The sequence below is a fragment of the Aquila chrysaetos genome, chromosome 15 (assembly GCF_900496995.4).
Source record: "Aquila chrysaetos chrysaetos chromosome 15, bAquChr1.4, whole genome shotgun sequence".
NCBI lineage: Eukaryota > Metazoa > Chordata > Aves > Accipitriformes > Accipitridae > Aquila > Aquila chrysaetos.
Window position 1 is genome coordinate 2,364,242 of NC_044018.1, and position 13,323 is coordinate 2,377,564.

Here is a 13,323-nt window from a genome sequence, read left to right on the forward strand (position 1 = left end):
GCCTCTGTGCTCTGTAGTTCAGTGTGTCTATTTACATGAGATTATAAATATTCTACAGTTCATTTCTAATTCATCACAGAGTCCCTTCCTGCATATCCCCTAGATTTTCCAACGGAGTTAGTCATGAGTGTCCTAAATGTTATGAAAAGGAAGTCAGAGTATGGGGCCAGGTGCCTCCAAGTCCTTAGTCTCATTTCTTTGGTACCAGCAGTACGGTAACTGAGAGGAAACTGCAAATACTCCCTGCTTAGAGTTTCCTGGAGTGAACAGAGCGCTCAGCTGCCAAATTCAAAATAAGCTACAGTTTCCTATTTGCCATGTCTACAAAGACCTCTGGGCACTGATGTTTAACCTGGTTTTCTTGCATCACAGTAGTACCAGGTAATTTTGCCTTCAGCAGTATGTTGCTATGAGTTTCATTGGTATAACAGGTTCGCACAAAGTCAAGTCTTCTGAAAAAACATACGAAAGAACAGATTGACTTGCCCTTCCTTAACTATTGCTGAAACTAGTAATAACAATGAACTAAGAGCAATAAGAAGTACTTGTCACTAGAGCTGGCAAACAGAGCGTAATCAACTATGCATATGGAACAGATTTCTTTACTAAGATGGGGAATTTTATTTAACAAGGCACTTTTTGAAGAAGAATTTTGCTTTATGTCTCCTGCCACTGTTTTCTAATCTGCAAAGCAATGTTCAACTTAAAAAGCAATTTAATAGACTAATCTGCTAAGCATTTTCATGCAATATTTTGCAAGTATTTTCTTGGAAGGTATATGCTTCCATCCCCAGCCTGAATATAACTGTAAATACAGTTTTCTTAAAAAGTATGCAATTTAAGACAATGAAATCCCACACTGAACATCTAGGAACATACACGGAAGTAAAAGAGTGTGAAAGAGGGGAACAGTACTTCCTTTGCCAGCCAGTTTTTAAAGGAGGTGGGACTGTTCAAAGATGTCTCCATACTTTGCTGTCTCCTGCCAGGCATTGCAAGGTTGCTCAAAATACAGAATTCCCATATGCAAGGTTCAGCAACATGTTTCTGCAGCTGTTGTGCCGTGAAATCCCAGACGATACGACTAATTAGCAAACAGCATGCTCTTCACTACATGTCATAACACGATGTGTGCATGATGCTTTTCTAGCAGAAAACTCTGCCACTCAGGATGTTCCTCTTCATTTTACATATTTGATTTTCAAAAGAGGAACCAAGAAAGAACATTACAATAAGCAACTCTTCTGGTCTCTGAAAGCTGTAATTCATCTTTTCAGATTCTCTTCTATTTGTTACTTTTTACCATAGGAGATCTAACTCAAGGTAGTGTGCCTACATGGAAAGGAACAGAAAGCTGAGAATTCTGATGCTTCTGTAAGCCTCTTAGCAACTTATGCACAACAAAGCACTTCAGAACTTAAGGTTATTACACAATTAGGTTCTTAATTGAATTTAGCATCAGTGAACAAAAGTATCAACCCTACTCAACTTCTAGCTGTCACTGCCTAAAGATATGCTTTGGTGCTAGAACAGGCAGTGTGCAAACTTACCCTCAATACCCTTTCAATAACAGAAAGTTGGCTGCACATAGGTGCCAATATTTATATCCTTCTCCCTTGCTTCCTCGAGTTTGGTCTCCTTCAAGTTCCTAACCACAAATATTTTGCTGCCATTTTGCATTTGACTTCCCACACATCCTGTTTATAACTGCTGTGCAATAGCTAGATGGCTGGAATAGAATGGGATTGGTATCATTCTTTCTGGGGTTTGACCTAAGATGGAAACTGTAGGTGGACACAGCCTGTTATTTCCATGTGGATCCTTGGATCATGGAGGAAGTAGCTAGGGGACTACACTTTCTGCAGCTTACTAGTAATATCAAATTCCTATTTAATCTTCAAGAGGGAAATTTGAAAAAAACATCCAATAATGGCTCTGGCAGTTAATATGCACTGAATCTTGAAAACATTTCTGCAATTAAGACTGGTAAAGATTTCTGATTAACACATCTGGAGTGCAATATTTAGAATCTAAACTTAGCTTCAGTAATAAAAACTGCAGTTTAGCAGACAATGGGCAAAACAAATTTGATCCTATAAAATACTGACATTTAAAAGAATGGCTAGGAAATGGTCCCATGAAGCTTCTCCCTGGTTGTTTTTTTTTTGAGGGAAGCCAAAAGCCTCAAAACTGAAGTTGCCAAAGCAGTTTCAATTGGGTAAACAGGAAGACAGGGACAATTTCTACTTCAAATATTAAATGCGATATGTGACATTCCAGGGCAAAACTTTGTCAGGGACCAGCAGATAGCGAAGTGAAAGACATATCTACAGCTAGCATTTATGTAACACACTTCTGAAATCACAAACTGTTCTTCCAGCATCCTGTTTCACAGGTTCCTTAGGATTATATATATTTGTATACAGTAGCATTCAAATCTTTGCTAAGATGTGACAGCAGCACTCTATGTGCAAAAGCATTCTCAACAGCCTATTTCACTGCTATACCTATACAAATGTTCATTGTTGATAAACATAAAAGCTGTATTCTCTTCAAAACATTATGGAAGCTTCAAATGCCTTCTTATTACTTTGTGAAGAGACACAGGATCTCTAATCCAGTTTTCAGGACCTTGGGTTTTGTCTGTGTCATTCTTTTTAATTGTTTCTTTTTTATTTCCAGCAACAAAACATCTAGTGTAACACTGGGGTACACTGCTTCTAACTGAGGTTCTAACTCAGGAGGGAAAAGGGACACATATTGAATCCTCAGCACCATGTCCTGAGGTGCTGTGATTTTTTTTAATCTCTTCATCTTGGAAGAACTTTTCTGATAAGTCTACTGAAGCTCCATACCTCAGCTCACAATCTCTGATTCTCACAGCTGGACATAGAGGTGAAAGGCTACAAAAACAAGTTTAGAGGCATTCTACTCACTCCAGTGATAAAGCAGCTGGTAGATTTTAGTGTCTAGAGCAAAATCTCTTCTAATTACCCAATCAAAAATATATGGAACTGAACTTGCAAAACAGGTCCAACAAAATTTCACAAATCATTAAGGGGACTAAATTTGTAATGATTTATACAGGTCTTTTATAGATCTACAGATGAGATGGGTTGTATAAGCACAACAGTCATTACTGTGTCATGTTCAGATCTCCAACCTGTACCAAGCTTGGGCCAAAACCAATACCTGGCATTTAGCCAACCAATATTTTTCAAACAGGCCTGGTTTCTGGAAACCAGAAACAACACTCAGAGCATCCTTCTACAGAAACAACCATTATTGACTGAAAGCTTAAGAGAGAGAGGATGGTAAAGTACTGAACTAAGACTGAGGAGAGCTGTGGTTTTTTTAAATCCCAAATGGTTATGCTTCCCTTCAAAGTGGTAGACTTGATTTACAGGGTCAGCAACTGCTGCTATAAACAGGATAAATCTCCAGAGCCTTTGTGTACCCTTTACTGAAGTAAGCCAAAATACACTGCTATTTACTCTGTGTGTGTTTGTGTGTCTGTGTGTTCTGTACCCAGAATTTTTAACAGATGTGGTTCTTATCAGTGAATGAGTGATGCGTTTATTACTTCACCTCCCTCATCCCCTTCATAAGACCAACATTAACAGGGGCCTAATTCTATATAATAGTATAAGACAAAACGTAATACTGTACAATCACCTGGTTCCAGGTATTTATTGCTTTGAATGTGTTACGCAGGAACTGGTATATGGAGGAGGGAATCAAAGACAAAGATGACAAATGCTAGTATTTAAGGGCACAGAATCAATATTACTCCCACCCTGGCTATTTTTTGAGTCTGAAAAAGAGGCTTTTCATAGACATTTCTCTTAGATGTTGCTAACAGAATCCTTAATAAGAGGACAGTAAATCCAAATTCTTCCTCCACTAGCAAATACTGATCAATATAAATTACCTCTCAAATTTTTCTGTTACAGACATTTAGAGAGGTCTGGATTCACTTATCTTATTGCCTGAAACCATCTATGTAAAGATTGAGCAGAAAGGAAAAGAACTGAAAGCTTCTCATTTTGCCTTGCTAGAACAATTCAACTATTCATTTATAAAGTCTCTACCTCCACAAAAGGGATGGTGCAGAGTGTGCAATCCATGGTTCCTGTTAAAATGGTCGGGGAGATGGCTAATTCCTCAGCTGTGGTTGTGTTAGGATAGGACATTCCCATGCGCTCAAGGAATTTGGTAAAACACCACAAGTTGGTTCTGGGATACCAGAATAACATTTCTAAACAAAACAAATTACTGATTTATGCTACACAGCATTTCAGCTAGGCATTGTGGAGCTTAAATCTAAGCTTATTTAGACAGTTGATCCTAGAATATAATTGATACAGTGTCTTGGAAGTGAAAGCCATCACCTCCCTCGGCCAGCCTGCTGTATTCACAGGCATTTGGAAACTCCAGTTTTTAACTTTACAGAAGCTTCCAATGTTACTTCAGTTTGAGCTCCTTCTCCTCTCTTCCCCATCACAACAATGGCTGGTAAAAAACTGAATTGCCACTTTTGTTTAACCTTAGGGGAGACCCATCCACAGAGCGACCCATCCCTTCCCTAACTGACCATTTCTCCACTCCAATTCCCCAGTTTTCCTCCTGAGAAATCACTGGCTGGAATGTAGAGCAGTCCGGCTCCAGATCCTAACTCCCTTCAACAGAGTCACAGCAACTCTTACCCCAGCGATCACAGAGAAATGCCTTTAAAAAGAAGCTCTTTTAGCTTGTGCACTGCTAAAAGGCTGCAGATGAGACTTCAAAAGCTTGTGCAAGAATCTGGACTCTCCATTCATATTAACTTTAGTAGGAATTGATGTCCAAATCCATCCCTACAAGCCTGAAGCACTTTAGCCCACATTCCTTGCTCATAACAGAGGGAAAGTATATTCCCTGTTCACTTGGAGTGGATGTTAGGAAACAAACTGCCACCCCAGAAAAATTGTACGCAGTGATTGTGAGGGAGGAAATATCATGAACACCTACTACTACATTAAAGCAGAAGTAACAAGGAGGGAGTAGAAGTGTTTTGGGTTCTCTGCAGAGTTGAACAGTGCGTCTGGTTTTATTCAGCACAGCAGAACAAGGAATGAGTTCAAAACAGGTAAGATAAATCAAACACATGGAAAATTTCCATGCAAAGAGAATGAAAAAGCTTCAAACAACTTAGTACAGAGAAAAGAGTAAGACAAAATAAAAATAATTGTAGAGAAGATGAAGATACTTTTACTTATCCTCTTGTAACAATAATAAAGGGATAGTTAAGTGAAATGGAAAATACAATCATAACTGATTAAAGGAAGTAAATGCTCTTTTATACTATGCACCAGGCACCACTGAAACTCATTGCTACAAGACACTACATCAACAATTTGGGGGATTTTTTGCCTTGTTTGTTTTTAAATCTTGCTGTTTATACAACTCACAGGAACATTGAATTTCAGGACCAGACAGTATGCTGGGCTCGACTTGTTCCGTAGATAATTAGGAGCTTATTTCCTGGCCTGTCCCTTTCTGATGTATCATGCCAGGCATGTTATTAATGCTTGCTAATAACTAAGAGGCATGTCTGAGTAATTCCCTATTTTCTTCCAACAATTGAGCAGCTAAGCACATCTTTTCATGATGGGCAATTTCCGTACAGGTTACATTGCACAAGCCTACCATTACTTTGAAAAAAATAAGGCAATTCTCCACTAACAACCTATCCAATAGAAATGATCATTCAATGTCTGTTTCTGATGCTCATTAAAAATTCCCTTAAGTGCTAGTAAGCAGAGCTCCTGATTGTGAGGTTGTGGAGTCACAGATTTAGAAAGAGTGTTTACCTAAGACAAAAAGGCTGGCTGCTGACTAAGGCTCTAACTTAGTAACTGGAAGCCTTGACTCCAAGTCCTTGCTCCCTCCTAGACTGATGGTACGGCCATGGATGGGTTATTCAGGCCAGGTCTGTATTAAGACCATTTTGCTTGGTAAAATTACACCAAAGCATCATAGTAGCTAAGCCTACTGTGGATACTCTTTGCACAGGCATAACAGGGTTTCTGCCAGGGAATAAATAATACGTTTGTTAAAGATTGTACTGAAAAGAGTTTATATAGATGTTTCACATTATATGAGTTACATATACAGTGTCAGCTGCAAGATTTTGCCCCCCTTCTGTTTCCACTGTTTGTTCCAACTCTGTATTTCATAGAAGAAAAAGAAACCCAGCTCCTCTCCCATGCCTTAGAAAAAGTAAGCATTATGATAGCATTAAACCATAACCAGCTGTAGGTACCACTAAAACTGGAATGCAGCCCAAGGCAGTGAGAATTACATGAGCAAAAGGATGACAGTAGCTGTCCCTCACAGGACAGCAATAAGGAATCAAAGGCACGTGCTGAGCATTGCATACCTGACATGAACATCTTGGCACTGTGTTGGTGAGCATGGGTGTCTTACACGTCAGTCATCTATATAAATCTCAATATGCTTTGATTGTTTAAAACCAAACTAAACCAAATAATGCATCTTACAGAACGGAAAGAAGCAATCTGATCAGGTATTCTCAAGCGTGTCTAAACTTCAGTGATTTACGACCGTAGGAAAAGTACCAAATGAAATAGCAGCCTCAGTCTTTCTTTACCTGGGTATTACTTTGTCTTGGTTTTGCTATTAAGCCAGGCTTTTGAAAGTGTGTTGCTGTATGCCTAGGGCCGCTGCCTCCCACCATACAAACTGGTTTTGCAATACAGCCAGTATGTACCAGGAATCAACAATGAAGAGACCCGTTTAGTCCATCACGGGGTGGGGGTAGTGCAGGTTGCTCCGCTTCCCAGTGTCTACTCCACTTTCCAGTGTTTATACAGCAGCTCTAAGTGAACACCTAAACACACAATCTAAGCTGTGTTAGCCGTCTTACTGTGAAACGTGCAGTACTTACTTCAGATGGCAGCTCAGTCTGAAATGCCTAAAGGCTACAGCCATTTCATAGTTTGGGAGCCAGAGGGATGTGCATACAGAGTATACTGTGTCATTTAGCACATTTAAGGCAACCCTTAGGCAAAAACACAAGAAACCTAAGAATGGCTTCCTATCAATGATATCCATGGATCTAGATAAAGCTGTGCATCTCATGATAAAATGTCCCTAGCTTTGTGGGTCATAACCTGTATGATTTGGCCTCGTCAACCAAAGCCTGTACCTGTAACAAGCACATTACTCCCTCTGTGCACTGCATTTTGTCACAAGGAAACTGATCTGTTATCTACTGCTGTGAGTTCTTTCCTGGATAATTACCTTGATCTATGCATGAAGCACAGAGGAATGTCTCAACAGCTAAACAATAATTTGACAAAATCTCATTATCAACAGGCCTCTGGAGAATATAAAATATCCTAAAAATTAGAGGAGACAGTTATCAGTCTATAAACACAAATACCCATCATATAAAATGGATTAATTAATCCAGTCTTTGACAGCTGCATGTTTGGCTTCTCTTTTTTGGAAGCACTTTCACTTAAACCTGCCAGTTCCAGTGCATATTGTGAACTAAAATTTTGAAGCAATGTCTTTGGTAGAATATAGGCTGTCAGTGAAACCAGTGACACAGTGGATCAACAAGGACACCCCAGAAAGCAGAGAGGCATGGGAAATCAGAAAGCACAGCCAGCAGCATGGCTACAGTCTTGTACGCAGAGATGAGGCTTTGGAATTGATTTATCTGGGTGAATGAATTTTTTGGTTACAAAACCAGTGGTGAATAGGTGACTTGCCCTGCAGTCTGCATTATTCTTGGTAACAGATTGTACATAATTCACTGTGCATCCTGCCTGAAATGCATTCCAAGCATCTGGAAAGAGTGAGGGCTTCTGGTCAGATCCTACTTCCAAAAATGCCTTTGAAGCACCTACAGATGACATATATGATGGGCAATAGCAATTTCCAGAACAAGTCCCTGGACGAGATATCTCAGAGGGAAAAAAACCCAACAACAATGCCTGAAAAAGCTTTTAATCCCTGGACTCTTAAACCTGCAATGGCCACTTTGCACATCTCATCAAACAGTTTTGACCACAGGAACTAAAAGAGTCAGTTTTCTGAGACTGCATGCCCCAAATGGCTCACTGTCTTGCAGGAGTAGGATTTAGCCAAAATTATTTCTCAGTCCCATTTCTTCCTTTCCCAGCCTGCCTCTCATTTACTTCAGTGGGAAATCTACCTGTTCCCAGTGGAGAAAGTAAGATTTCCTTTCTTGATATGCGAGATAACTCTGAAGGCATGAGTTATACCACATTTATTTAATGTTTGGTTGGCTAAAACTTCCCCTCAAATTATTTTGTTGCAGGGAATATCCCCTCAACATATGTTGCAGGGAGATTCCCCCCAAAGATAGGAATCTGATTCCTCTTTGCTTCACTAAGATGCTAGCTCAAGTAATTTCATTTAAAATTGACAGTGACGGCACTCAGTGCTGCAGCTTTAACTTTTTTATATCAAACCTCTCTTTCAAGATACCATTTCTCCTGCAGCAGACAACATGGTGCCTATTTCAGCTAGGGAGGTAGGAGCTGGGATGACTAAGCTGTCTCTGATAACAAGCTCTTAGTTTTACAGATTTTGAAATAAACTGCTTGGACAAAGGGAATATTCGTGGTTGCAGTCTGATAAGAGCAAACATTCAACCATGTGTATGCCAGATAGCCTTCTGCGGGGGAAGAAGTAAAACAGGCGAGCATATGTAAGTTATACGCTGAAATAAACATCATGATAATTTTTGAGTTGAGGGAACACCATCATTCATTCCTCCCCCACACTCCCAAATTAATCACAGAAAGCAAAGGAAAAAAAAAAACCCAAACTTGTATGAATAATGACACAAAACTATTAAAAAGCTGCAGAAGCATTCATCATAAAAACAACAGCCACACAGGACTGTTCCAGAAACCCTCTCACTCTGTGATCTTAGCAAACAGTAAGACCATAGTTTCCTTACCTCAGCATGGGGAAAAGGAGGTTCTGGAAGATATACCTTTGTTTGTTTGTTATGACACAACCTTTAAAAGAAAAGGAAAATCAGCTGGGTTAGAGAGGTGCAGAACATCCTGCAGTTATCTGCTGCCATCTACTGTTAAACTTTTTCTGGAGAAAGCCACTTCCTATCTGTGGCATCAGGTGCAAAATCACCAATTTGTTTTGTTGCCTCCAGCCTTTCTGTTCGGAGGACCAACACCTACAGGACAGGACAACTCAGTCATAGCGAGATCACGTAGAGAAGATGCAAGACAGGTGAAAGTAATTTTGCAGACAGTATGCAACAGAACTCCTTTGCTGTTGAAGACAAATTTGTAACTCAACATCCACATCATTTCATAGTCCAGACCTCAGCAGTTTTTGCAAAGCGAAATAACTTGTCAACAGAAAAATTCCACTTGCCTCATCCCACTTCTCAGCAGTGACTTGGTCCTTTTGTTCATTATAATCTAATTCCTCTATGTATTTTATTATTGCAGCTACAATGTCGGTAAACAGCCCCTGACCATGGCATAATGCTCACTGTTACCTGCTGTTTTACATCAATCATTTATTTTTAAAACATAAATATTGAAAGTTGTTGATTAGCTCTAGCCAGACTCCTGATTCATCCTATTACAGAAGCTAAAAAAAGATATTTGTCAGAGTTCTGTGTGATGTTACAATTATCTGTAGTGACACTGTCCTGGTGGCTTTTTCTGGGAAACACTACCCATCTCGTATTTTCTTCACTTTATTAAAAAGCAATAAGCCTGGGTCAAACTAAATCTGATAAAATGTAAGAGATACTTAAGAGCAGGACATTTCTTTCAGCTGACTAAATAGTAGAATAGGAAGGCTGGAATCCCTGAATTTTAACCCCAGTTCTGACCCCAAACCTCTATTTTACAGATGTTCAACCTCTGCCTCCATTTTCACGTAAGTGAAACATTCACCTTACACAAAAGTGTTTGGAGATTAGCTAATGTTAGTTTTGACTTTTGAATATAAGCCACTACAGCAAGTAGAACTCAAAAAAATGGTGTCTGAACACTTGGGTGTCTGAATGTCCTGGCTAGACACAGCAGACAACAACCCAACTGGCACAAGTAACATCCCTGCTACTTTGACAGTATTATTGTAACAAGAACGAACTATGCAGCTACCAGCTCCACTGCTACCGAAATGAAATCACCATGTAAGTACAAACCAAACAATTTTTTAACTATGTGAGCCAAAACATCCTGGGGAGTACACTGAAGTTTGGCCACAACACCTAGGCTTGATTTTCCTACTGTTGCGTAGAGTAACGTGATTAAAATTCACCAGATTTCAATCCTCTTTACAATTCTCCTAAGGGATCAATTCACATAAGATTTCCAGGACCTCTCTCTTCATTCCTGAACTCCAGACTTAAAAAATCTGGAGCGGAAGAAAGGAAGGAAAACTTAACTTACTCTATTTAATAATCTAGAGCACGTCTCCATTTGTAAGAATTTAGGAACAGTTACAAGTGTTTGGGTTCTCCTTTGCATGGCTCAGAATCACAGAATGGTTGAGGCTGGAAGGGACCTCTTGCGATCATTTAGTCCAAGCCCCTGCTCAAGCATCGTCAGCTAGAGCAGGTCATCCAGGACTGCGTCCAGTTGGGTTTTGGTGTCTCCATACACGGAGACTCCACAACCTCTCTGCACAACCTGTTCCAGTGTTTGACCACCCTCACAGTAAAAAAGTGTGTTTCTTTTGTTCAGATGGAATTTCATGTGTTTTAATTTGTGCCTCTTGTTCTGTCAGTGGGTCCTACTGAGAAGAGTCTGGCTCCCTCATTCTCACTTCTTCCCATCAGGTATTTCTATACATTGATAAGATCCCCCCCAAGCCTTCTGTTCTCCAGGCTGAAGAGTCCCAGCTCTCTCAGCCTCTCCTCATCTTTGTGGCCCTGTGCTGGCCTTGCTCCAGTAAGCTCATATCCTTCTTGTACTGGGGAGCCCAGAACCAGATACAGCACTCTCCATGTAGCCTCACCAGTGCTGAGCAGAGAAGGATCTTCCCTGACCTGCTGGCAGTACTCTGCCTAATGCAGCCCAGGATACTGTTGGCTTTTTTTTGGCCATGAAAATACATTGCTGGCTCAGCAAAATTAAGCCTGAAAAAATCTATTTTGCTTATACAGGGAGACCATCGTATAGTTTTGGGGGCACTGGATAAGATGTGCAAACAGGCACAGCTAAAATTCACTCAAGTCAGGTGCATAATTTAATCATCAGTGCAAGTACCAAAAAGCACAGATTGAGTTTGTATGTTCTATAGGAAATGATGCTTCCCTAATTATAGAACATCTACTTACACACGCACGCACACCCTTGTGACTCAAGAAACGTGTTCACAATTCAAATCAAGTATATATTAGAATATGTCAAGTAGAGATAACCTGCATATATCTATTTACCATAGCTGAGTGCGTGAATTGAGGCTAATGAAGCAGCCCTTTAACACCTACCATTCAGCAAAGATCTGGGAGAACTCAAGGGAGCTGTTGGCAACAGGTGAGATGAAATAAAAAGGGACATTGGAGAGTCCGGCAGAGTCAATATACTGATACAGGCACTCCAGCAGATCGTATATTACTCCAGAGGGGTAACAGGGAACCAGCACATTTCCTCCATTCCGGACAGTCATAGCTAAAGGAGCGAGAAAGTAAAAATCAATTAGCAGGGTTCATATTTAAAGTTTTTAATATAATTCCTTTAATCCAAATATTACATAAGGTATAGAAAGAAGCTATTGCATGAATAAGCAGAACACATTATGCATACGAACTGGGAGGAACACTTCTGATCATTAAATACATTTATTTACTGCCTTCTCCAGGCTTAGTGGAGTGAATGATTATACTCCATTAGCTGGGGGGGCCACATAACAGACTGAGCACATGCAAAACTCTTGACACGAGAGGGCGGTCTTGCACTGGCACATGAGGATAAATGAGTGACACAAAACACCTTACCATCAAAATAAACCCTGCTCCATCTATTAGCTGTCCACCAGAGGGGAAGGACAACAGTTCACAGGGCTCAGCTGAAAGCACTACACATGGTAAACTGTTCTGTACTCAGTTTTCAGTGCTCTAGATGAAAGGGTGAAGATGTGGTTGTTTCAAACAGCCCTCAAAAGGTAGAAGTGTATGGTGGAGTGTTTCTCCTTTTTAAAAGCTCTAAATATTTCTGTCCTTTCAATATAACAAGAACAATTTAAAATCTCTGTGAATTGTAGACAGCATGTGACTAGAGAAAAATGAGGAAAAGAAAAAAGAAAAATAGGTTTACTCTGTAATTGAGACAGATCTGAGTACAACAGCAAAAGCAAGTACAGAGCATATACTTTGTTCTTTTGGCAGAAGTAATTACAAAAATGCTGTACCTTATGGGAAAATGGAAATATTTTGTCCAGCTCACTGAGCAATTGCTGCCTCACTAGGATTTCATCTGTGGTCATGGAGTAAAACCATCTACTGATGTTAATTGCAGTGCAGCAGCAGTAACATTATGCATCAAGGCATTACACAAAAAGCTGTGGAAGAGCCTGAAAACACATATATTACGCCCTGCCATAATCAATTCCTTGACTTCAATTTATTGACAAGCTTTGATAGGGTATGGATTTAGCACATTAAGGGTCTTTTTGCCCCACCTACATGCTCAAGGGAGATTTTTATGGCTGAATATTTAAAGGTTTTATGGAGTCTAGGGAAATGCACAGACTCTGTAGTAGGATTTTTCACATGCATTTGGGTGCTTAACTCCTTTTAGCAGTCAGTGCCTATTACACACTGCTCTCATCAACAACTGGTGTTCAAAGACACCTTCTGTATCAGAGTTATTAAATGCAGCGTAGTGAGTTTATTGCCTAGGTTTTCTCTGGGTCACATACAAACTACACCATCAAAATATTTGTGAATATGAATAGCAATACTTTACATTTTTCTAGAATGTGAGATATTAGAAAACATCCCAGCAATGTGTTATATTATCCCTCTTACATGGCTAAGTCTAAACTATCCCATCTGTAAACAGGATGTGAAGAGAGGAATGAGGAGATTATGAACGATATTTTCAAAGCCATCTGGGGGCTGAAAGTTAAGCCTCTGGCTCCAGGACCAGAATTTGCCATTGCTTCATTATGCACCCAAAAACTCTGCAAAGAGGAAAGATAAGTACCTATATCCACAGCAACAAGAATGCTGCATGGGCCAGAGACAGGGAGCATTAGTGGTAAGTGGAAAATGCTATGGAAAGGGCTATGTCT

General features: G+C 39.9%; 1 protein-coding gene across 10 annotated transcripts in view; it reads right to left on the minus strand.

The window, feature by feature from the left end:
• Positions 1-13,323, minus strand: part of INTS9 (integrator complex subunit 9) — a 72,923-nt gene that overhangs the window by 26,602 nt on the left and 32,998 nt on the right. For all 10 annotated transcript variants that reach the window (XR_005934062.1, XR_005934058.1, XR_005934061.1 and 7 more), the window contains exons 10-11: positions 11,519-11,699; positions 9,002-9,062 (exon numbers count right to left, since the gene is read on the minus strand). Coding sequence is in view for 4 of the 10 variants with exons in the window: in XM_030036888.2 (XP_029892748.1) it covers positions 9,002-9,062; positions 11,519-11,699 (242 nt within the window). In the remaining 6 variants the exon portion in view is untranslated. The remainder of the gene's footprint in view (positions 1-9,001; positions 9,063-11,518; positions 11,700-13,323) is intronic.